Source organism: Onychomys torridus, unplaced genomic scaffold (assembly GCF_903995425.1).
Source record: "Onychomys torridus unplaced genomic scaffold, mOncTor1.1, whole genome shotgun sequence".
In the NCBI taxonomy this organism is placed as follows: domain Eukaryota; kingdom Metazoa; phylum Chordata; class Mammalia; order Rodentia; family Cricetidae; genus Onychomys; species Onychomys torridus.
The window spans coordinates 1-24,825 of NW_023413455.1; the positions used below are offsets into that span (position 1 = coordinate 1).

At 43.9% G+C, this 24,825-nt stretch overlaps 1 protein-coding gene across 1 annotated transcript; it reads left to right on the plus strand.

Annotated features, from left to right (window-relative positions):
- Positions 1–1,541: 1,541 nt before the first annotated feature.
- On the plus strand, positions 1,542–24,564 carry LOC118576303 (3-hydroxyisobutyryl-CoA hydrolase, mitochondrial-like; the record flags this gene model as incomplete). Its single annotated transcript, XM_036176606.1, has 6 exons — positions 1,542–1,568; positions 10,472–10,514; positions 14,243–14,380; positions 18,917–19,001; positions 21,618–21,698; positions 24,512–24,564. Coding segments are annotated over exons 3-6 (354 nt in total), but the record flags the coding sequence as incomplete, so codon positions are not given.
- Positions 24,565–24,825: the final 261 nt, after the last annotated feature.

Below are 24,825 nucleotides of genomic sequence, written 5' to 3' on the forward strand. Positions count from 1 at the left end.
TCCTCTAAACATGGAGACTGTGAAACACAGGCCCATTCACATGGAGCCAGGAAAGGGATGGCTTGGCTCTGGTTGAAGTAGGAAAGCTTGTCTTTGCAGTGATGCATGCTGGGTAGGCTAACACAGTCATTCTTACCCGGAATGGATGGGACATGATGCCCTTTGGTGACTGCTCGTACCTTTGAGGACTAATCTCAGGTCAATAATTCCTTCTGCCTGGTGTCTTCTGCTTGTATGGCGCCTGTTGGCTTCCTCCGTTCTCTGGGTATTATTATATGTGACCCAGGCCAGAAAGATAATTTCTGATCAAATATCATATAGTATGTCTCCTAAATGAGTGCTTATAGAATACCTCGGTCTCCATCTCTCCCCACCCCCACATCCCGCTCTCTGAAACTCATCTCCGAATTCCTCAATTCTTATTAATATCTCAGTACTTGGTGATGAAATGCTTACAGCTAGGCATCTGGGTGGATCCAGAAGCAACTCATCAGTAGTGGGTAGTTAAATAGGGGTTTTATTTAATAAGCTGCTTTCTGGTGTAGATACGCTTTCTCTGATAAAATCGATTTCCAGTTCAGTTGGTGAACAGTGTCTTAATCAGATATTTTCGTCTGTCAGAGGAAGACTGAGGGATCTGTAACTTTTCCCAAGACAATCAGAAATATTTCATAGCAAGTTCAGCTATGTAGAGCGAATACTAAATGACACTGAGCTCTCCTTCACATCAAATGCAGTTCATCCGTTCGGTTCTCAAAGAACGCTAAGTTTACTTATTTTTTCTGAGGTAGGGTCTTGCTATATAGTCCAAGGTGGCCTGCCACAAGTGAGCATTCTCCTGACTCAGTTTTCTGAGTGCTGGGATTACAGGAGTGCATGATCGGATCCGGTTTAAATTTCATTTACCTTTTCATTTTAAAAATTATTAAAATTCCAACAAAACTCCTTCAGATCAATCAGTCTCTGCTGGTCAAACTTGAAAGTCAACCTAGATGACCGACTGGGCGTTTCCCAAGACGGCCTCTAGGGGGCAAAGTCGTTTCCGTTTTTGCTTTTCTCTGTGCCTTGGCTACCGACCTCAGCTCTCTCCGCCTTCGCTTTGGCTCCTCCCCTATCCCCCGGACCCGCCCTAGTCCCCGCCCCTTACCCAGGCCTCCGCCCCATCCTCACCCGGTTCCTGGCCACGCCCATCATGGCCACGCCCCAGTCCCCGCCCCTCACCCAGGCCTCCCGCCCTTACCCGGTTCCTCGCCCCGCCCCGTCCTGAACCCGCCCTAGTCCCCGCCCCTGACCCAGGCCCCGGCCCGCCTTCACCCGGTTCCTGGCCCCGCCCCGTCCGCCCGGCCCCGCCCTTCGCTCTTACTCATTTCCTCAAATTCTTGTGTTGCCCCGCCCGTTAGCGTAGCGCCCCGGAAATGCAGGCTGTGGCCGCTCTGGCCCTCCGGAGGACTTGTCGTCGGTGCCCTGGGCTCGGGTCGGCGGTGGGCGGGTTTGTCGTGTAGTCGTCGGGTTGCTCCGCTCTGGGTTTAGGCCAGGGGGCAGCAGCACGCGTGGCTTCTCCTGTCGAGGTGAGTGAGCGAGCGAGCCAGCGGCCGAGGCCGCTCGCCCTCCGCCTCGGCCCGGAGAGGAAGGCTCGCGCGTGTCCGCCGGCAGGGCAGCTCTCTGGACCCCGCCGGCCAGCGCCCGTACCCAGCCGCAGGCGTCCTCCGACTTTGCTCTCTAGCCCCTTCTTTTGCAAAAACAAAATCTTCATTTCCGCTCATCTACTCAGCTACTCAGACTTGACCTTCGCACGGACTTTTCTTCCTTTTGACTCTATGGACTTTCTTTCTTGGAGCTGGTGCAGTGTGGGACGTGCCACCCAGTTTGCCGCGTGGGACAGTTTGTCTGGTCACACAGGTGTGACGGTTGCGGACCAGGGCCCCGGGTAGAGGAACTTGAAATTGATTTCAGCCAGCTGCTGCAGCAGCGCGGTGGCCATTTAACCTGCTTGGAGGGGGCACAAGTCCAAATCTTAACCCCCCCCCTTTTTTTGGTTTTTCGAGACAGGGTTTCTCCGTGTAGCTTTGGAGCCTGTCCTGGAACTCGCTCTGTAGACCAGGCTGGCCTCGAACTCAGAGAGATCCGCCTGGCTCTGCCTCCCGCCCGGCCCCCAATACTAACTTTTGAAAGGTGCCTCTGACTGCAGCTCCACCTCTGCAGAGAGAATGTGGTAGCACTCATTCTAGGAGCTTTGGCTTGTGCAGCGCCTTGTCCCCGGTACCATACACAAAAACTCTAGTTGTCGTTGTGAAACGCTTCATGGAAGTCCTCGTTGGGTGCTGAGATGTTTTCTGTTAAACATCCGTGTGGTCTGGGAGCACCTCAACAGTTGGAACTCACCCTTGTTCCGCTGCAAGTTCGTATGCCGCACCGTTTGTTTTGGAAGGTTGCTGCAAAGGGATGGGAATCTCTTTGGTCTAAATTAATAGTTACTGTTGAAGCTTGAGAGACAACTCCACGGTTTAAGAGCCAGTACTGCTCTTGAAGGACAGGCTCAGAGGATTGGGGTTCTGTTCCCTGTGTGTTTCGTAACTACCTGTAACTCCAGCTCCAAGGAGTCTTGACAGCCTCTTCTGAACTCACGGGGCACCAGTGTGCACATGGGCACACACACATATACATACACATGATTAAAAATAAATTTAAGAATAGTGCTGTTTTCAGGAAGAGCACCTAACATTGCATCCAGTGATTTGATTTTCAAATATCTGTTACACACGGAAGAGTTGCCTTGCTTGCTTCTCATTCTTTTTTCCCTTTTGCGGTAAATCTGCTCTCATATTCATTGTTGTTGCTTTTCCGATGACAGTAAGTTCCGTTTTGCAAAGACATGTATATTACTAAAGTTGACTTCATCTTGAAAGATTCTCTCATTACCTAGTTCAGCCTTCCCCTGGTTCACTCCAAATGTAAACTGACTAGATCAGGCCAGGACCAAATTGGGCAGTATTGATTGCAGGTGCCTTTTCTAGATCCAGTACTGGAATGGGTTTTACCCTAGCAAAAGGGATTGCAGCCAGGTCATGCTGTCAGGAGGAGTGTACGTGTGTGAGGGCATCTGAGAGTTTCTGGAAGGAAAGGGCTTGTGTGCCCTGGTTGCTGTGATTGGGCAATCCCGTTGAACGTTGCCTCACTTCGCTCCACCGTTTTTCCTCTGCAGAGCCAGTCTGGCTCTTGGGTGGCTTTCTTTGTCCCACATCACTTCTTTGAAGATAACTCTCTGTACCGTTCCAATTTGAGTGTATGTGCTGCGGAAGCGAGCACGAAGATAACTCTCCAAGTGTATTGCATAGCCTGATTGATTCTGAGCCCTGTGCTGAATGCCTCAGCGCCCTTCAGATTTCTAAGTGGCCTTTGTCACTAGGTTGTTTTTTTTTGGATCAGCACACTAATGAGTTTCATTATGGCCATTCTGTAATACTGTGTTTACGGTGGATCCTTTTCCTACTCTCCTCCTCTGCCTCCTGTCTCCCTCCTGCCCTCTAGGCCCCTTCTTCCACTCCCTCCATCTCGCCTGCTTTCATGCCACTCTGTTCTTTTACTGTTAACCCTCCCTACCCTATTGCAGCCTCCTCTTGAGACCCTCTTCTGCTCTCTGTCCTGTTCTCTCATATATATTCCACATATGAGAGAAAACATGCTGTGTGTGTCTGAGTCTGGGGCACTTTGCTTAACACAGTGCTGGCTAGTTTTTTTTTTTTTTTTTTTTTTGAGCTGAGGATCGAACCCAGGGCCTTACGCTTGCTAGGCAAGCGCTCTCCCACTGAGCTAAACCCCCAACCCAGCTGGCTAGTTTTCATGTGAACTTGACACTAGCTGTGATCATCTCAGAGGAGGGGCCTCCGTTGAGCAAATACTTCCCTACGATGGGGCTGTAGATAATCCCGTAGGGCGTTTTCTTATATTAGTGATTTATGTAGGAGGCCCTGGCTCATTGTGGATAGCGCCACTCCTGGGCTGGTGTCCCTGGCCTGGTGGTCTTGGGTGTTACAAGAAGGAGGCTGAATAAACCACGAGGAAGGAGCCAGCAGACAGTACTCCTCCATGCCCCTGCATCAGCTGCTGCCTCCAGATTCCTGCCCAGTGTGAATTCCTACCCCGACTTCCTTCAGTGATGAACAGTGACATGGAAGTGCAAGCCAAATAAACCTTCTCCCCGCCCACCTTGCTTTTAGTTACTGTGTTTCATCTCAGCAGTAGGAACCCTAAGACACATAGTAACTTCCAGTTCCCATTTTCCCGCAAATGTCATGGCTTAGGTTGTCTTTCCTGCTGTAAAATGCTATTGTGTCCATGTCACAGTTTCCTTTATCTGAGCTGTTGATGGCTGACTCGGCCACTTCCATTTTTCTTGCTGTCGTGAATGATGTTGCAGTAAAAATGAATATGCAGGCATTGGTAGGACTTAGAGTCCTTTCCCGGTGTTATCTTAATTCTCCCACACCCCAAACCTTACTCCGTCTTGTAACTCACGGCACCCTCAGTTTAGTACTTTTTCAGCTTGCAGAAACTTGATCGGTTCTGCTTCTTCCAGCTGGAGGAGGTTCTGTGTGGACTGCTACACACACCTTACTGAATCTGACCTCGGTGCCTGCCTTTCATCTGCTTAGCTCTCACGAGTACCTTCCTGGTCATGGAATTACATTGAAAAAAACTTTGCCAGCCTGGACCTCAAGGATTTGGATCCCAGTTTACTTTCTGGCTGAAATAATCTGTTGTAGCTGCTCAGAGACGTTGTTCTGGGCACTGGTTATCCGGTGGGCAGTGTGGACCAGGCGTTCTTACCAATCCTTAAGTAAATACTTCAGACAAAGTCATATTTATTTGCTGACCTTGGTAAGTGTTCTCAAGGAAAAAGTAAAGACAGAGTAAAGCCATCCTTAGATAGAGGAGGTTACCTCTGTAAAGATGGCTGTTAAGCAATACGCCTGTGTTCCTCTGCCTAACTACATGATTTGGTTACTGCCCCCACCCTTCACTTCTACTTAGACAAAGGTGTAATCTTCGAGGCTCTATTATACCTTTTTTTTTTTCTGTGCCAGGAAACCCAAACCCAAACAGAGACCAATCATAAGCATTCAGTGATGGTCACTACCTGACAGCAGGGGGACCAGCAGGGGACTGTCGGGTGAGGGAGAAGGCTATTCAGTCCAGTGACAGCTCAATAGACTGTAGATCCACTATTCCCACAACTAGCAGAGTTTTTAAAAATTTTATTTTCTGGAAAAGCTGGAAAAACTGCCCCTTGAGCAGTATGTCTTGATTTAAGAAATGTCTGTGGTTTTAAAGTAACCATTGACTAAACAGGAACAAAATAGTAACAAATCACACTTGCAGACCAGGTGTAGAGGTCTCTTCTTAGCATTCGCCTGCAGTGTTTGCGTTTATTTCTTAGGGAAAGGTAGGGGTTCTGGTGCCTCTGTGGTCGTCTCCAGTCTCGACCTGTGTGTCTTCAGTCCTAACTGTTCTCTTAGGCTTCAGGGTCTTTTCTTCATTTGTTGTTGAATGTTTCTGCTTGATGTCTCAGCAAACAGCCTAACAATCAAATTCATATTTCATCCTGTAAGCAGCTAGTGTCCTTTTAAATGTCTCAGGACCTGTACTTTCCTTCCTCTTCTTGCTTGAAGCCCTCCTCTTTTCCAGAGTTTTCTCTTCACGACTCAGAATCCCATGTCTTTGTTTTCTATCAGGTCACCTGGAGTTACTCACTTGACCCTCCCACTACCTACCCTGGCAGCAGCTAGTGCAGTCTCTTGTCTCTTCTTTTATCTCAGTATCTTACTTGAACAGTTCCAGGTGGAGTTGTGTGATTTTGTAAGCTTGTATTTGCTTTATTGGGTAATTATTGCAACAAAGTTTCTGAAACTTTTATTGTTCCAAGAGGGTGGTATTTTGTTGTTGTTTGTTTGTTTGTTTTTTGAGACAGTCTCACTGTGTATCCATGGCTAGTCTGTAACTCTGTAGACCAGGCTGGCCTGGAACTCACAAAGATCTGACTGCTCTGCCTCCCCAGTGCTGGCACTAAAGGCATGTGCTACCATGCCTAACTACCATAGTTTCATACCTTTGTGTGTATTGTAATCACCAGGAGGATTTCTGTGTCCTTCAGTTTCTTCTGTAGTCTCTGATGTAGCAAATAATTTACCTTTCAAGCCAGGTTCCCAGTATTTCATATCACCTGCAAGGATTAAATAATCTTGATAACTAAAGGATTTCAACACTAGTGAGATGAATGTACTCCTCCTGTCCACCAGATGGCAGTCTTGGAGGCAATAGAAAAGAGATAAGTTTGGAATAAAATTGGAGACTGAATTCTCAAATACCATATTTTATGTTTTTGTAGTAATAGAGATTGTACTAAATGCTGTACCATGAACTACATCCTCAGACCTAGTACCAGATTTTAAATACTAGTTGAGTATGGAAGTGACTACGTGGAAACAGTATGATTGTACTTTGTAGTAGTCATTTTGTCAAACAAAGTCTCACGCCTGTACCTCACCCCCATAGCTGCTGTCTAACTGTGGGGCTGTGACCAGCGTTTTGGAATGTGACAGCTGTCCTCAGAAGACTCTAATGTACAGAATCCTGGGCTGGGGGCAGAAGGCTTCACTTGTGGTGAGGCAAATTCAAAATGTTCTAGGTCAGAAATGTAAGTTGTGACTTATTTAAGCAAATGTGTGATTCTTTCTTTTGGTCGTATTGTCAATTTGAGGATAATTTAAAAGGAAAATAATATAACTTCTGGAAAATCATTTGGATTTCAGTTGTTTATTCAGCAGCCATTTATTTCAATTGTTTATTCAACCATTTAAAGTATTTGTAAGTGGGAATAGTGATACTACTTGGTTTCTCTATTTTTCTCAGTTATTGATTTTATATGTTCCCAGTATCACTGAAAAACATGAACACTTGGCAGTTTATTAGTTCCGTCAGATCGTGGGCGTATCTGAGGATGGCATGGTCCTCATTAAGGCTGTGCCTACTGATTCCTGCTTTGGTTTTTCTCTGTATCTTAAGTTTGATGTCTTCAGCATACATCCCATTGTAGTCTATCGATAGCATTTTCTGCTATTCAGCCACTGCCTTGTGAGTTTCCCAAGAGCAAGAGATGCTGTCTTTGGGGAACTCTTTGAAAAAGTCCAGAGCATAAAGATGCAATTTGAGTAGTGTTCACAAACTCAGCATTCCTGTTACAATGTCAGCTGGATCAAGAAACAGGCTAATACCTGCATTTTGGAAGCCCTCCTTAGGTGCTTTCCAGCCACTCCTCTAATCCTGAGTTTCTCATTTTCTTGCTGTGGTGGTGGTTTGAAGAAAATGCCCCCCAAAGGGAGTGGCATTATTAGGAGGTGTGGCCTTGTTGGAGGAAGTGTGTCATTGTGGAGGTTTGTTTTGAATCTCCTATACTCAAGCTACTCCTAGTGTCACAGACTACTTCCTGTTGCCTGCAAGATAATAGGATTCTCAGCTACTTCTCCAGCACCGTGTCTGCCTGCACACCACCATGTCCCACCATGATGATAATGGACTGAACCTCTGAACTGTAAGCGAGCCACCCCAGTTAAATGTTTTCCTTTATAAGAGTTGCTTTGGTTATGGTGTCTCTTCAGAACAATAGAAACCTTAACTAAGACTCTTGCTATATACAGTGTTTTACAGATAGTTTAAATGAGAACTTTCATAAGATACAAATGCACTCTTCTGAACTTTATAGCGTAGTGAAACTTATACGCTATCCTTGAGCCATCATCTGGCTACAATGTTTTTTTGGGGGAGTGGCTGTTGTATTGCTCAAGTGGGCCTCTAACTCACTATTCTGCCTCCCCTCGAAGTTCTGGACTCACAGTTGTGCACCACCATGCCTGCTGTGCACCCGCTTGCTTCCTGCCGCTCACAGCTTCTCCAGCACTTGGCTATTGGTCACTTTTGCCAAGCTGTGCGTTAGCTGTTTTCCTAGCCTGGCACTTCCGAGACAACAATGTTGTGTCTACTATTTATAGGTTGCTTTTTAAATTGTGTCATAACTTTGACATGTCATATTACTTACATACCTTCAAGTGTGCTTAGTGGTTGTGTAATAATTATGTAGCAGTGACAGTTTTAAAAATGTTGCACTGTCGGTTTTCAGTTTTCCCTTCCTGCAGGTAACTGTGAATGGTTTAGTGAGCCATACTTTGAAATGCCTGAGGAGTGACCTGCTGCTCTTGCTCAAGAGTACCCTGGGGAAAAGTGGCATGCCCCCCATATTAGATTGACCCATAGGCAAGCCTATGGGGCGTTTTCTTGTTTGGTGTAGGAGGGCCTGGCCACTGTGGGCAGCGTCACCCTTGGCATGCGATTCTGGGGTGTATAAGAAAGCAAACTGAGTGAGCCAGGAGGAACCAGCTAGTAAGGAGTTCCTCCATTGCCTCCGCTTCAGGCCCTGCGCTAGCTTATCCCGTGATGGAGTGTAACCTTTCAGCCAAATAACCCTTTTCTCCCTAAAATATGCTGGATGTCATAGGTCTGTATATCCAGACTGTCTTTAGGAGGTCAGAGTAACTTAGGCCTCTCCCAGGGTTGTCTCTATCCAAATTAATTTTTAATGTGGTAACCAAATTAAAAAAAATTACAGATTCCACATCCTTTACACAAATAAATAAACACAATGTCATTCAAAAGTTTATAGACTTTTATTTGTGGAATTTTTTTAGATTTACAGAAAATTAAACTGAGATTTTATCAAAAATTTTAATTAATATCTAATGACATATACAGTGTTTTACAGATAGTTTAAATGTGTCTCCACTATTCATTCCTCTCCCTCCTAAACCTCTGACAGCTTTTATTTTTCTGTGCATTACAGAACTCTGCCATTTTCAAAATATCCTACACTTGAAATCTCACAGTATTTTCTTGTCAGATTTACTTCTTAGGAGTCGACATTATTTAAATTTCATTCTTCTGTGTGTGGGATGTTTGAGTCAGTAGTTCATTTCTTTATATGGCTTCTGTTCTTAAATGAATTCACTTAAGGACATCTTGATTATGCCTGCCTTTTGCATCTATAAATGCAGCTAATATAGAATGCATGTGAAGGTTTGCAGGTTTTCCTGTGGATGGAAGCTTCTGGCTCATCTAGTAAAACTCAAAAAGAGAGTAGGATTGCTAAATCGTATGGTGGTGTAGAGAGCTGTTCTCAAGCCTAATAACTGTCTTCATCACAACAGCTCTGACTGCTTACAAAAGTCACACACGTGCACACACCACACACACACACACACACACACACACACACACACACCACACACACCACACCACATACACACACACACCACATACACACACACACCACACACACACACCACACCACATACACACACCACACACCACAACACATACACACACACACCACATACACACACACCACACCACATACACACACACACCACATACACACACACACCACACACACACACACCACACCACATACACACCACACACACACACACACACACCACACACCACACACCACACCACACCACATACGCACACACACCACATACACACACACACCACACACACACACCACACCACATACACACACCACACACCACAACACATACACACACACACCACATACACACACACCACACCACATACACACACACACCACATACACACACACACCACATACACACACACACACCACACACACACACACCACACCACATACACACCACACACACACACACACACACACACACACACACACACCACACACCACACCACACCACATACGCACATACACACACCACACATACCGCACATACACCATGTACACCCTCCCCCCCCCACACACACACGTTGAGCCCAGGCTTGTTGGTGGTTGGCCATCTTCCATAGAGAGTCTGGGAGGCTTACTAGGTCCTCACAGAGATTCCATCCTTCCCTTCCTACACCTCCCAGCCCTTTGTAGGTAATCTGTCCTATTTGCACATGGCCTTATGGTCTTGGAAGGTGCCAGAGGGTATAGATGGTGGAGGTTAACAGAAGCGGGACTCCAGCTCTGTAGCTGTGAGATAGCTGACATTCATGTTGGGACAAGATACTCTGTGGTACAGCTGTTTATGGTGTCCCACTTCCCTCCTGATACGTGTTCTGTAAGTAACCCCAGGAAAGTGTTGGGTTCTCCAGGATGCGCTTTAGTGGAGTTACTTTGGTTCACCTTTGGTGTCCTGTAAGTAGGGGTTGACTTTTTTTCCATCCCCAAGAAAATTCCCAAAACACGTGGGAAGAGGGGCTGCCGAAGTCCTCTGAGATGGCATTTCATTGCTGTGAAATCTGTTCTCAGGGTTTTGTCCCTGTAACATTTAGAAGAGGCTTTGCAGTGCCGATACATGATTGCCCGTGTTACCGCGCTCATCACAGACCACATCTGTTTCAGGTTCAGCTCACTCAGAAGAGCCAATGTTGTTCTGCAGCATCTGGTAAGTTTGGACTTTGTTTTGCTGTTTATGATACAATGTCAAAGTGTCACTGTTAGGGAAGTAGACATTCCTGGGATGGCAGGTTTCCTTGACTGCCTAACCACTGCCCTCACACTCCCGTGGTAAGACTTGCCACCTCCTATACTCTGTGTTAAAGGCTATTTTAACAAGGGCCGCAGTTTAAATATTGAGTCTACAACTTAACCTTGGACAAATGCTTAGTTTATTGTAGCTTCCCTTTATATATATATAACGAGGATAGTGTTTACAATGATTGAAAATGCTAAAGAGTTATTAAATTTTAAAACTTTAGCATGTTGGCTGGAGTAATGGTAGCTCTCAACAGTATGTAACTCCAGTTCCAGGGATCTTATGTCCTCCTCTGGCATCTGTAGGCACTGTGAGCACTTGGTGCATAGACATACTTGCGGAGAGAGCACCCATACACATAAAATAAAATGTAAAAATCTTAAAGAACACTAATACAGTATATAATGTATAAATAATACTTCATACTTTAGCAATTATTGCTAATAATAAATGTTAACACCTTAGCAATTATGCTAATTGTAACTTGCAAAGCTAAACATTCATTGTTTATCAGATTACAGGAAAATAATTTTTATTCAGTTTTGTATCTCTTGTAGTCTGATGAATACCTTAGTATGAATGAGCACCCGTATAGCACTGTATATGCAGGAGCTACACTAAGTACTTCATACATGTATTAACTCAGTTAATTCTCATAGTCCTAGGAAGTAGAGCCTGCAGCCTCTTCAAGGAGAGCTTTTGTTGTTAATTTGTGGTAAATGTGCTTCGTGACTCTGGCTGATCTGAACATAAATGCAGTTCCTTTTGTCTTGGCTCGGCCAGAGGGCAGCATGCTGAGAACCTGTCTAAAAAAGTTTGTTTTCCTTGGCTCTGCAATAGTTAATGCTTCTACAATAGGTGTTTACTCACATGCTGGACATAAAAAGATCAGAATTTCTGATCTGTCTCAAGTTACTTAAGAAAGATCTCTTCTTACAGGAATAATTTTACTGGACTTTTCTGGTGAGAAATTCAAATTAAAAGGATGCATCATTTCATATTGTTCAGTAGGCTTTCTTTCTTCTTTTTTGTTTTTGTTTTTGTTTTTCAAGATAGGGTTTCTCTGCATAGCCCTGGCTGCCCTGGAACTTGCTTTGTAGACCAGACTGACCTCAAACTCAGAGATCCTCCTGCCTCTGCCTCCAGAGGGCTGGGATTAAAGGTGTGCGCCACCCAGCTTCAATAGGCTTTCTTAAAGCTCTTCTAAGTACTTATTAGTTTTGGTTACTATCTGGTAATGAACTGTCTTAAGAATTAAATACACAACATGATTTTACAAAGGAAAATGAAAACATGTTTAATGCTGTGAAAATGTAGTTGTTTGGATTTCATCAGGTATTAGTTATGTGTGTACTGAATGGTTTTAATTGGCATATTCCAGGTAAAAATTTAAATTCATTTGTTTCTAAATCTTGTGATCCCGAGGATTGAGTTGAGGAATTTGCACATACTAGGCAGGCACTCCACCACTGAGCTAAACTTTAAAATCTAAACCAATGGCTAATTTTACTATATGTTTAAGATTCATTTTTACTATCTTTAATCATGTCTGTGTGTAAGTGTCTGTGCTGGTATGTGTGTGTGAGTTCGGGTGCCCACAGATGCCAGACGCAGCAGATTTCCCTGGAGTTGGAGTTAATAGGCAGTTATGAGCAGCCTGTTGTGGGTGCTGGGAACTGAACTAAGGTCCTTTACAAGAACAGTACACACTCTTGACCACTGAGCCATCTCTTTAGCCCCACTGACTTCCAGTTCCATACTATACACTGTTCCCATATGTTGCCACTCAGTTTGGCGGAGTGAACCCGGGAGAGTGGAGCCTAAAAATGAGGTGGACAAAAGTGTCATGCAGTAGCCAATTATTCAGGTATTAGACAGTTTATATTCTGAGGGTTAAGCAAAGTCAAGTGAGCAAAATTGACATTAGTTCAAGCTGTATACAGTTTCGAGAACAACTCTTGCTTGAAAACATTCTGAACAGTAATGCTGAGATGATGGATTATCTAAAGTAAACCACTCTGATTGCTACACTTGCACATTCCAAGAACAACCCATGGTATGGAGAAACAGGCTACTCTTGTTTATTTGGAGCTTTCTCACGAGGCCTCAGGACCCTCATACGCCTTCATTCACGGACTGTGTTCCAACACCCCGTGAGGTCTGAACTGACCATGGATACAGGAGGGTGTTAGGAATGCTGACACTGTAAGCCCCGAGAGCTTTGTGTGTGTCCGAATCTTATAAAGCTGCTGTGTAGTTAAACTCATGTTCCTCACAGGTACTGTAGTTACTTCACGTTAAGTTTCAAACCCAGGATAAATGGCTGAGGTGCCTCTTTAACATGTCAAAGTAGACCTGGCTACTAGGTTCTCCCATCATCCCGCAGTCCCTACCTGTTTAGAGTGTGGCTGTCATACCCCACCATTGACCCTGAACTTTCCAGCCAGGCCTGAGCTGCCCTTCCCCCAGAGGCTCTTCCCTATATCATCCAGGCATTTTGGTTACCTGCCCCTTTTGGACCTTTGGCCTCCTGGCTGCTGCACCTGGTTCTCCTTCCCCTCCATGGCCCAGCTCAGTCTGGTCATGTCCACTCTAGACTCTCCCGGATGCCTCCGACTCGGCTCGCCCACACGTGTACAGTAAAGCACTTCCTCCACCACACCTAACAGCTGTCATATTCCTTCACCTTTCTTTTGTCCCCTGCCACACTGAGTCTCCCTGACTTTTCAAACGCGATGCTGACTGCTCTTAGAGAATCAGTGGACCAGCCTAATCTGACTCGGCATGGCCATCTTTGGTACTGTAGTTACACAAGTGACAATGTCGTCCTGGGTGAGACCCTGCCAGTGCGCACACGGCGTCTCTCCAGTGTAGGCTTGCAGGTCTGAGCTGTGATCTGGCCCTGCTGCTTGTTCTGTCTATCCTCCCATGCTCATGTTCTTGTCCAGACTTTGTTGTACTCATGTTGAGCATCTTAGCATTTCCAGATGCTCATTGTTCATGGCTAGCACACGCCGTTGCTCACCTGGAATTCTCATCTCCACTTTTCAAATGCCCGTCACAGCCCTGCCCACGTGCTGCCTTTTCCAAGCTGTTCACAGCTACTACAGTGAGAATTATTTACTCTCCCTGTTTTCTTCTTCTTTTTCTTTTCTTTTCTTTGCTTTTTTTTTTTTTTTGGTTTTTCGAGACAGGGTTTCTCTGTGTAGCTTTGCGCCTTTCCTGGAAGTCACTTGGTAGCCCAGGCTGGCCTCGAACTTACAGAGATCCGCCTGGCTCTGCCTCCAGCGTGCTGGGATTAAAGGCGTGCGCCACTACCGCCCGGCTACTCTCCCCGTTTTCTAAGCACCTAAAGTAGAATTTGAAATGCGGTAACAAACTACAAGACTTAAGAGTACTTCATAGTCCAGGGTGCTCTAGGCTGTATTCTAGTTGATTCAGTCCACTTAGAAATAAAATACTGAAAATTCAGGAGATGTGCATGGCTTGCTTTGGGACTGTGCCATCTGTGTAGTCTGAGCATGTTAGATGTCCCTAGGTAGCAACTCCTTTGGTTATTTCCTTGGAAGATGTGTACTGGGTATGTGTTTTGCTGTGGGTGTAGGGTAAAACCTGATGAAGTTATCTTTGTTGTTCAGAGAATGTCCGTGCACACAGAAGCTGCAGAAGTGCTGCTGGAGAGGAGAGGCTGTGCAGGAGTCATAACGCTGAACAGGCCCAAGTTCCTCAACGCTCTGTCCCTGAACATGATCCGGCAGATCTACCCACAGCTAAAGGTCCGCAGTAGTTGAAAGCCCCGTGGAGATCCTTCTGACGTACATTGTAGAACATTCCCGGTATTTTACCCCAGGACCATTGCATCTACACCACTGATGCCTCCCTGTGGAGCCTTGCCCACTGCACTCCCTGCCTTAGGAGAGCTGCTTCACATAGCTCTTACTTTTCATGCTTCTTTCTGCACTCTGCCACTGCTCTGTCAGCAGAAGGTGTAACCCAAGTTGCCTATATATCAATTAAAATGACAGATTCACTACCTATACAGTTGCCCTGGGCTCCTGTGGTCTCGATGGCTTCACTGGGGGCAGTGAAGTAGTCTTGGGCTGTCATACTGGACAGTGTTTAATCTTCAGCTGCCACACAGAGCAGCATGGGCCTTGGGCTGCCAGGCCCAGGTCTGAGGTGTTCCTGTGGAGGAACTTGTTGGACGGACCTTATGCTAACCAGGCAGAACAGGGCAATCAGCCAACAGTATCTGCAGCTTGGCCAGAGCCCTGCCAGCTGTCGAGGCACGGGACAGTTTTGCCCAATGGTTATTGTTACTGTAATTTAGGTAGGGTTGTTGTAACTCATCTGTATTCTTTGGAGATCTTAGGGTTCCTACTAGAAGCATTTTGTCTATTATGGGAAGCTTTTTCATTAAACATTTTAAATGTCATGGTCATCAGATCTCTGAAGAGTTTGAAGACCATCTATTAAATATACCTGAGTTTAGGCTTTACTTTGAAAATACATTAACTTGTATGTTGTAATTACCTTTAGCAGTTTAAATTGATGGCTTTTATAACACTAGGATTTTATAGCTTTATCCTGTTAAGTTTGAACTTTACAAATTAGAGGTGAAGATTTAAGAGAAGATTCTTTAGCATCAAAATAAAACTAGAAACCATAAATGCAGTCCATAGGGACACTAGGGACTTTTCTGATCTTTTCATAGTGCACGTTATAGACTATCACAGTTTTTTATATAACTTAGTTCATCCAAATAGCTAAAGCTTAACAAAGTGAGCAAAACAAGGAAGCTAGACAGATACTACTGTGAACCTAAGTAGACATTTAGGAATTTATAAACCTTGAGTATCAAATATACCTTATTTATCAACATATATTGTTACTTACCTAAATTTTCTAGAAGCCTTGTGTTGAACAGTTAGGAAACGCATGTCTAAGTCAACTTTTGTTAATTTGAGTAGACCTTTATAACTTTAAAATTTTATCATCATACAAAAATCCACACCACTCCAAAATATTTTGGAAGCCTGCTTTTGTCTCTTTAGTCTAAAAAGGAGATGTAATGATAAACACAGAGCTCATTAGGAGTAAGAAGTTTTATAATTGCTGATTTATGCCATGTGATCATCTTAAGATGGTGAAGTTACATGTCATGTACTTTGTAACCTTATTAAAGATGGCTGCCAGTCATGTGGTTGCTTTCAAATCTTGATGAGGTCATTATATAAAATGGAGGAGAGCCACATGGTTGCTATTTAAAACATCTATTTTTCTAAGCAAGAGTTGAATCACATATAATATGTTCTAGCAAATAAAGATTTCCTGTGTATAGGTTTTTTTTAACTATCTATATTTTGTTACAAGCTTTAAGCTAATTTTTGATACAGATTTTACAGATTCTTTAACCACACCCATTGAAGTTACAAATCCTGAGATAAAGACTGTTTTTACAATAGTCTTAAAAGATTTCTTGAGAGCAGAGCACAGAGAAATTGTAGAGATAAAAGATCTGAGAGTGGAAGGTTTCAAACCTTAGAGATGAGATACTCTGGGATCCTTCACTTGTGCTGGCAGAAGTTGGTGCAATCTGTGAGAATTTGGAACTCAAGTGTGCCGTATTTAGCCATGGAGCTGAGCTGTGGCCAAGCCATTTGCAGTAAGGCAGTGAGGATTTAATAAAACCTCCGAGTCTGAGAGGAAAAGGAGGAAGGGTAGCAAAGGGAATTCTGCCATCGGGAGAGTTCCAATCAGCTCCAAGAGGGAGCTGAGATGCAGGGAACAGTGTAGCTGTGAGAGACAAGGAAGGACAGGCAGGAATCCCACCTGAGGGAGGGTCCCAATGCTGTCGAGGCCATGAGGGCATAAAGAAGCTGCAAGACTTCCAGGAGGGAGTTGAGAGACAGGAGGGACAAGGACACCATCTTTGTTAGGGTTTTATTGCTGTGAAGAAACACATGACCTTGGCAACTCTTATAAAGGAAAGCTTTTAATTAGGGCGTGCTTACAGTTCAAAGGCTTATTAGTCTGTTATTGTCATGGTGGGAAGCATGGTGGCATGCAGCAGGCGTGGTGCTGGAGAAAGAGCAGAGGTTTCTACTTCTAGATCCCCAGGCAGCAGGAAGTCAATGTCACATTGGACCTAGCTTGAGCATTTGAGACCTCAAAGCCCGCCCCCAGTGTACTTCATCCAACAAGTCCACACTTCCTAACTGTGCCGTGCTCTAATGAACCTGTGGAGACCACTCTTTCAAACCACCACAGTTGCAGGACCCAGACGGGCTTAAGAAAGCTGTGGGACTTAGCAGACATTTCCTAGGGGAGAGGAAACTCATAGTATTGAGGCCTGGGAGGGCACAAGGAGAGACGGAGCAGGTAGCTCCATGGGGGAAGAGGAAGGAAAGGGCTGCAGTGGAGGAGAGCATAGAGAAGCCGTGGAACTTGGCAGCTCCGGGGATGGGTGAGGAAGTTCCGGGAAGGAGCTGAGAGGAGCCCTGAAGGAGCAGAGGCCTGACAAGAATTTTAATCTGGGGCGTCCCCAAACGGACTGAGAGGGCGTCCCTCTCCACGCGGTAGGGGCCAATAGGGTGAGAGGAGCATCACAAAGCAGGCAGCTCCATGTGACACTTAACCTAGTGGGGGAGGAGAGGTAAGTGGAGCAGGTAGAGAATACAGCTGAAGAGGTGGGCCAGAGGCTCTTGGGAAATGGGAGGACTCCAATAGAGGGAGGAGTAAGTGTCTTAGTAAGCAGGGAGTTGCCCATGTGCTGGGGCTCCAGAGGGTGCTGCAGGCGCTAGGAGCCTGAGAGAGGACGCTTACTGAGTAGGCAAGAGATGGCTGGGTAGAGGAGGTGGAGCAAAAAAAGCGGCTGAAAATTTGAACTCTAAGATTTGGAGCCTAACGTGGCAGGTGTCAGAAGCCAGCAGAAACAGGTGATCCGTACACACCACAGGGGAGTCAAATCAGCTTGGTTTGGAGAGGCTGTGCTCCTTGGAAGGGAACTCATGTATGCCAGTCCCAGGGTTTGGCACCAGATGAATGAAAAGAAGAAGGAAGGACATGACTGCTCCTCGGCATGATGGAGGTTTATTGTAGATAGAAGGGAGAGCACAGGCTGAGATAAGGACATCTGGGAGAGTCCAAAGTGGACAGGGCCCTGCACTGGGCCATGTGAGGAGAAAGGTAGGGTAGGGTACCTCTCTGGCTCCTGGAGCATGCTACACTACTTGGGTGTTTTCCTGCTCTGTCCTCTGGTCTGCCCACCATGTGGCATCTCCCTGTTATAACATGTGGGGCCTCACCCGTGGGCAAAGAGCCAGGAGACCAGGAGAGTAAAGAGTAGACTACAAAGGGTCACTTTGATATGTTAAATAGGCACCTCAGTTAGCCATTGGTCCTGGGTTTGAGACCTAACATGTACCAATCTAATCTGCTTCTACCTCACCTTTTGGATTGAAGCACTTTGTCATTCAGTTTTTGAGACAGTCTAGCTAGGTAGCCCAGGCTGGCCTCAAACTTATAATCTTCCCACCTATCCTTCCTCTTTGCTGGGACTGGAGGTATGCACCTCTGTGCCTGTGAGACGGCAGTTTAAATGGCTTAGCTAGCTCCTCCTTCCTCCTGCTGCTTGGCCCCCCCTCTTCCCTTTTCCTCCCTGAGCTGCTAATCAAGTGTTCTATTGATCTACACCCCAGCCTCTTGTCCTTCGTATTTCTTAGCTATCTGTAGAAAGTATAGAGCTGGAGGCCAGGCATGCATCTGAAACTTGGATTTCTGAATATTAGCTCTGTAGGCTAGGCATGCTAGTCTCTGTACCCTACTTTCCTTAGCTGTGAGGAAATGAGAATGATGATCTTTCATAGTGTGGTCATAAAGGGAGCACTCTGTCATTGACCTGCACTCCCCACTCATCATGCTCATTTTATTGCCTGACCTCACCAAACCCTTGACTGTGTAATGCTTTTTTTTTTTTTTTTTTTTTTGTATAACAGTTCTCTCTTGCCATGGGGGAAGGTTATTGCTATACCACATGCCAGCAATCTTTGGCGGATTTGTTTACTAGACTCATAAATATATAACACAGTGCCACTAGGCACCTGTTTATTCGTCTTAAGCTTAAAGCTTCGACAGATATCTTTGGAAGACAGATTGCACTTAGAAAGAAAGTGAAATGGGTGGGATCCATTCCACTGGACATGTTTTAGGAAAGGCCATGTGTGTGCACACAAATGTATGCAAATGTACCTTAAATGAGCTTATATTTACTGTGCCCTCAAAAGCCACCGTCATCTTTTATGTTTGTGTAGAACTGGGAACAAGACCCTGAGACGTTCCTGATCATCATAAAGGGAGCTGGAGGAAAGGCCTTCTGTGCTGGAGGGGACATCAAAGGTGAGGGCCACTGTAAGCCGGAACTAGTGAGCACTGGAAGATGTGTGAGGTAGTTTCTATTTGACTTATTATTTGGAATTGTTTGCTATATGTTAACAATTCTTTAAGAATTAAAAAAAAATGAGAATTTACTATTTGAATGGAGATTTATTTTACTACTCATATACCGTGCTGAAATTTAGATATTTTGTTTTCCTCTTATGGCATGTGCTCCCCGACATCACCAACGTCATTGCCATGTGAAGGACTTTCTGCCTAAACCTGATGCACACTCACATCCATCATTCCCCACTCCTCACAATTCAGAGCAAGTTCTTCTGTGAGTGCAGTTAGGGCTTGAAGACACAGAGATAAATATTTACTTTGTATTATTGTTCAATTAGTCTGTATGTATTTAACTATTAAAGCTAATATTTGTTCTTGTGGTCAGAGTTAGGAAGTCATTGCTATAACTTCTGATTGTCCCTGCTGAAAAGGATTTTACAGTTGTATGTTGTTTCTTATGGAATTGGTATGGTTTAGGGATTCCCCGCCCCCATGTTCTGATTTTGCAATTTGTTTTATTATTAAAAGACAACAACTGTTGGGTTGATTTGTTCACCAGATTTGCAGGTTTATGTAAACCATTGCACTATGAGTAGGAAAGAAAAAAGATCTAGATCAGGACCAAGTTCAGATGCTTACTACTATTATTATATAGAAATTTAAAATTGCTACGTAATAGAAATTTTAATTTAATGCTTAAAGTGATGTGTTAGCCAAATTGTGGTTTAGCCCACAACGTGAAGTGTGTGTGTGTGTGTGTGTGTGTGTGTGTGTGTGCGTGCATGTGTGTGAGACAATATGACTGTATATTGAGTGCCAGTATGCCTATGACTGCATATAGTGTGTGTTTGTGTGACTGTGTGTGTATGCATGCACCTATATGCCTATGACTGTCTGTGTGTGTTCACCTTCATATCTCTGTGTGTGTGCATGCATGTCTGTGTGTTCTACATCTGAATCTGCAGGCAGCAGGAAGAGAGAGAGACTGGGCCTGGCTTGAGCTTCTGAAACCTCAAAGCCCGCCCCCAGTGTCACACTTCCTCCATCAAGGCCACACCTACTCCAGCAAGGCCACACCTCCTCCTAATACTGCCGCTCCCTGTGAGCCCATGGGGGCCATTTTCATTCAGACCACCACAATGTATAACTAGTTGATTTAAATAAAGTTAGCTTAAAGCTAGAAGGAACTCCAAGAAGGCTTTCGGGAAAGTTACTCCTAGAGCTGGTAAGTGAGGCTCTAGCTCATCAAAGGACAGCAGATAAGGGGTTTTTGGTTTTGGTTTTTCCTTTAGGAAACTATCCCTCATTTGCATTATAATGGCACAGTTAAAGCAGGTCTTTTTTAGAAAAGTATAGTTGGCCCTTGATGTCTGATGTTTCTGCCTCATGGATTCAACTCACTGTAGATAGGAAATATTTGGGAAAACATTATTTTTGTACCAAAAAGGTACTTTTATCCTTCTCATTATTTCCTCAACACCCTGTGACAACAATTTACATCAGATGTTATAGGTCACCTAGAGGTGACTTACCATGCATAGGGCGGTGTGCCTCAGTCATCTTACATGTACTGTTTTCTCCTAAAGGATACAGGGATGGGACAAGGTGTGGGAAAATGGGTATGGAACTTCCATGTCCTCTTTGCCTGTGTGGAACTCCCTCATGTTGATCCATCAGTAATCTTGTTAAATTTCAAAGTTCAGAGCACACACACACGCACACGTCAGTGGCACTGTTGAGGACATATTCTTCTCAGTCTTATCTGTAACTGCTCTGCAGCCTTTGGGCTTTCCTGAAGACTCTACTATAGAAGCATGCAGTTTAGAGCAGAGGAACATGCAGAAGTGTGATTGGTCTAAGCCAATACAAACAGACCAAGTGGGGAAACTGAGCAAGGCCCATGTGTCCAAATCCTTGTTGCTTTCTCTGCCCATTCCTTCCTCTGAGGTCTGGAACAGGACTCTTCAAGTGGGGTCCACTTGGGATCCAGGTCAGAATGTGTCTGACTAGCTTCAAGTAGTGGAAGGAAAAAGAATAGAGAGACTGGCTGGCTTTAGGTAGAGAAGTTCTTGTGTATGTGACCTACCTGAAGAGGGACTTAAGGAGCCAGGAACTGTGAGTGAAAATGGGTGTGTGTGTGTGTGTGTGTGTGTGTGTGTGTGTGTGTGTGTGTGAGAGAGAGAGAGAGAGAGAGAGAGAGAGAGAGAGAGAGAGAGAGACAGAGAGACAGAGAGAGACAGAGAGAGACAGAGAGACAGAGAGAGAAGGAGAAAGAGAGAGAGAGAAAGAGAGAGAGAGAGAGGTGTGCATACATGGAGGCTTGTGTGCATGTGTATATATTAACAGCACAATAAGTAAAAGAAGAATGTTTGCTTTGAAGCTTTGACATTGGACTGTGAGTCTCTGACAAAGGGTTGTCTGTGTGGGTGACTTCACACATTAAAACCATCTAAAGTTCTCTCTCTAGCACTTAATGATTACAGGACTTTTAATATCTTTGACTGTATGACTGGAAGCCATCTTTATGATTTCTAATTGTTCTCTCCCTCATTTTTTTCCTTCCTTCTTTAGCAATCTCAGAAGCTAAGAAAGCAGGGCAGAGTATGACTCAAGATTTATTCAGAGAAGAATATATACTGAACAATGCCATTGGTAGGTGTGGGATGCTTTGAACATGAAATCAAGAGCTGGGATGACACTGTAATTTGTTAGAATGCAGCCAGTAGGTACTTTTTTTGTGTGTGTTTTTGTTTTTGTTTTGTTTTCTGAGTCTGGGTTTCTCTGTGTAGCTTTGTTGCCTGTCCTGGATCTTGCTCTGTAGACCAGGCTGGCCTCGAACTCACAGGGATCCGCCTGGCTCTGCCTCCCAGTGCTGGGATTAAAGGTGTGTGCCACTGCCACCCAGCCAAATGGTACTCTAAGGAAACTTTACGTTATGGAAACATACTGATGCAATCATTCTGTATTTGTTTAAAGTCAATGTGAAAATATTGACTCTTGATCATTTAGCTAGCGTTCTCAGAAGACAAGAGAACTTGCATTCAAGGTTTCTAAATAAAGTCCCATTTTCTGTCTCTCTAGGAACTCTGCAGTGAAATTTCCTTTAGAATCAGGGTTCTAGGTTTCTGGGGAGGTGAAGTGGCATTTGCTTTACTCAAACATGTTTTGAAAAAAATAATACAGCATTTGATCCATAAGTCTAGACGTGGTAGCAATACTCTGATTCTGCATGATGTCATAAGAACAATTCATTTTACAGTCCCAGTTCAGCCCCTCTGTGGTTTTCCTTCACTCCATTCCTTCCTTTAACCAGAAGGGACCTTAGCTCTTGTCAAAAGCCTCGCCACCATTAATCTGTAGGGTCATCTTCTAGACCATATTTTAAATTGATTTAACAGCGCAGGGCTTGGTCTGCCCTAACTTGGAGAGAACTGATCTCTTTGATACGTGTCTTTCCTCCATGAATCTGTGGAGTTAGAATTTATAATGTAATACCATAAATGTTCAGTGGATTTAGAAGACTAACAGCACTTTGTGGTTAAAACCAACTTACAGAATAGTATACAGTATACAGACGTACCCTGACTTACGATGGGAGTATGTCCAAATAAGCTGTAATTAAGTTGAAAGCACTGTGAGACATTCGATGTGTCCAGCCTGTAGAGGCCACGGCTTAGCCTCACAGTTCACTGTTCTGTGCTGTCGCTGACCCTTGTACTTCCGCAGTGCCCCGATACTATTCCACATTTATGCATAGGAGGTGATTTCTAGTTCTTATGAGAGAGCTGGTTCATATGCTACTTCAGTGACCGATTGCTAAAGTTTACCTTTAAATAGTATGTAGAATGGATAGCTATATAGCTTCACATTGTTTCCAAAATTTCTCAGAAATAGAAGACTTTTTGTACACATCTTTTATTTTTTGGACTACTCTTGGATTTTTGAATCTTCTGTTTTAATTTAATAATTGTTTTGTCCAGTTATAATTTTTTTTATAGAAGTCTGGGAATATGTAACCTAGAGGCCGAGGTTCATTCCCTAGCCTTGAGACAACAGGCAGACAGACGGAGACAGACACACACATAGGGAAGGGAGGCGGGATATATGAGAGTGATTATGAGAATGCATGTTAGCAGCTGTGGGAGCCTGGACTGGGAGAACAGTGACTTGTTCCACCCTAACTTGGGAAGCACTGGCTCTTGATGGGTCTTCTTCCCAGGAATCTTTGTGGAGTTTACAGTGTAATGCCACAAGCATTGTATAGTTTTAGAAAATTAACAAGGTGTGCAGCTACATGTGTGCTGTCCATTTTGACAGCCACTGAGCATGTGAGCATAGCTAATGTCATCAGGAACCTGAATTTTAAATGTTGCTAATAATTTCAATACAAATGATTCCACGTGGGCAATGACGGCTCATTTTTCTTCATGAAATAAAAAAGGGAATAGTGTTTAGGCAGTGTAAAGGTAGTGTTTGGTAAAATATTGATAGTATAGAGAGAAAGTCATGAGGTAAATTTTCTGAATGTAGTGATAATATAGTCAATAAGAGATTTGGCAGATTCTGGCTTCATGTCCTGCATTAGTTACTACCTATAGTTTGTATTTGAAATATGCACTTCTGTAGTAGTTGGTGTGGGTCTGTGTATGGATCCCCACCATAATCAATAACTTCTGTAGTTCCTAAGGAACTGCACATATAGACCTTGTGAGTATAAAGTCTGCGTTGTGCTTTGTTGGTGAAAACGTCAGGAATTTCCGGATGTATCAGAATGCAGGTTTATCTTGGCCTCGTTGGGGTAGTGTTGGCGGTAAACTGTGACAAAAGGTCGTACTTTATGTTATTATGCCAACTCTGAGAAGAAAACCTAAAAAGGGAAATAGATACAGTAAAAGTTTATGTAATTAATGGAATTTTCAAACAGGGAGGGATATTTGAGGACATGTGTTAAGTCTTATTTTATAGATGATGACACTTATTTATGGAGATGCATATGAAACACCATCTAATATGTGTATTGTCATACATAACTCATGTGTTTATCACTAAGTGCCTGTTCATTTAATAATAAAGCTGAGTCTGGATCTGGGTCTTGTCACCTCCACTCTGTGATTGTTCTTGTACAGTGTACTTCTCTGATGTATCTGGATGCTATCATTGTGTAGAAAGCAAATATGTTCTTAAAGCACAGCTGGGTACGTGGTTTATGATGTAGTGTTAATTATATTTCTTAGTTGCCAAATAATGCAAAACTTTCACTTGTTTCTGACTTATGACTGAGTTGTTAAGCAGTTGTTATTTTACCATGATTGTGAGTGAATTGACATTTAAATATATATTATAAACCATGTAATAGTCTTCCTTGATTTTTTTTAAACATTTCCTAGGGAAACTAGAGTACACATAATGTGACTTTGGAAGAGGATATGTTTTAGATATTCTAACTAAAGCTCTCTCTCTTTTAGCTTCCTGTCAGAAGCCATATGTTGCCCTTATTGATGGGATCACAATGGGCGGGGTAAGTGGAGTTTCTGTTATTTTCATTGTATGAATGAGTTGTATTAAAATAAGGTAATGATTATTTCATAAAAAATGAGACAATGAATGTAATACAATACAGCTCACTGGAACACATATTTATTTCAGTTTCAGATCCTGGAAGATTTGGTATATAAAATGTATTAGAGCCAAAAGAATATTTCATGTTCTTAATTATGCTGTACTTAAACTTTGTAGTTTTCAAATGCTCTTAAGCCACAGAAACTGATTGTACTTTAAA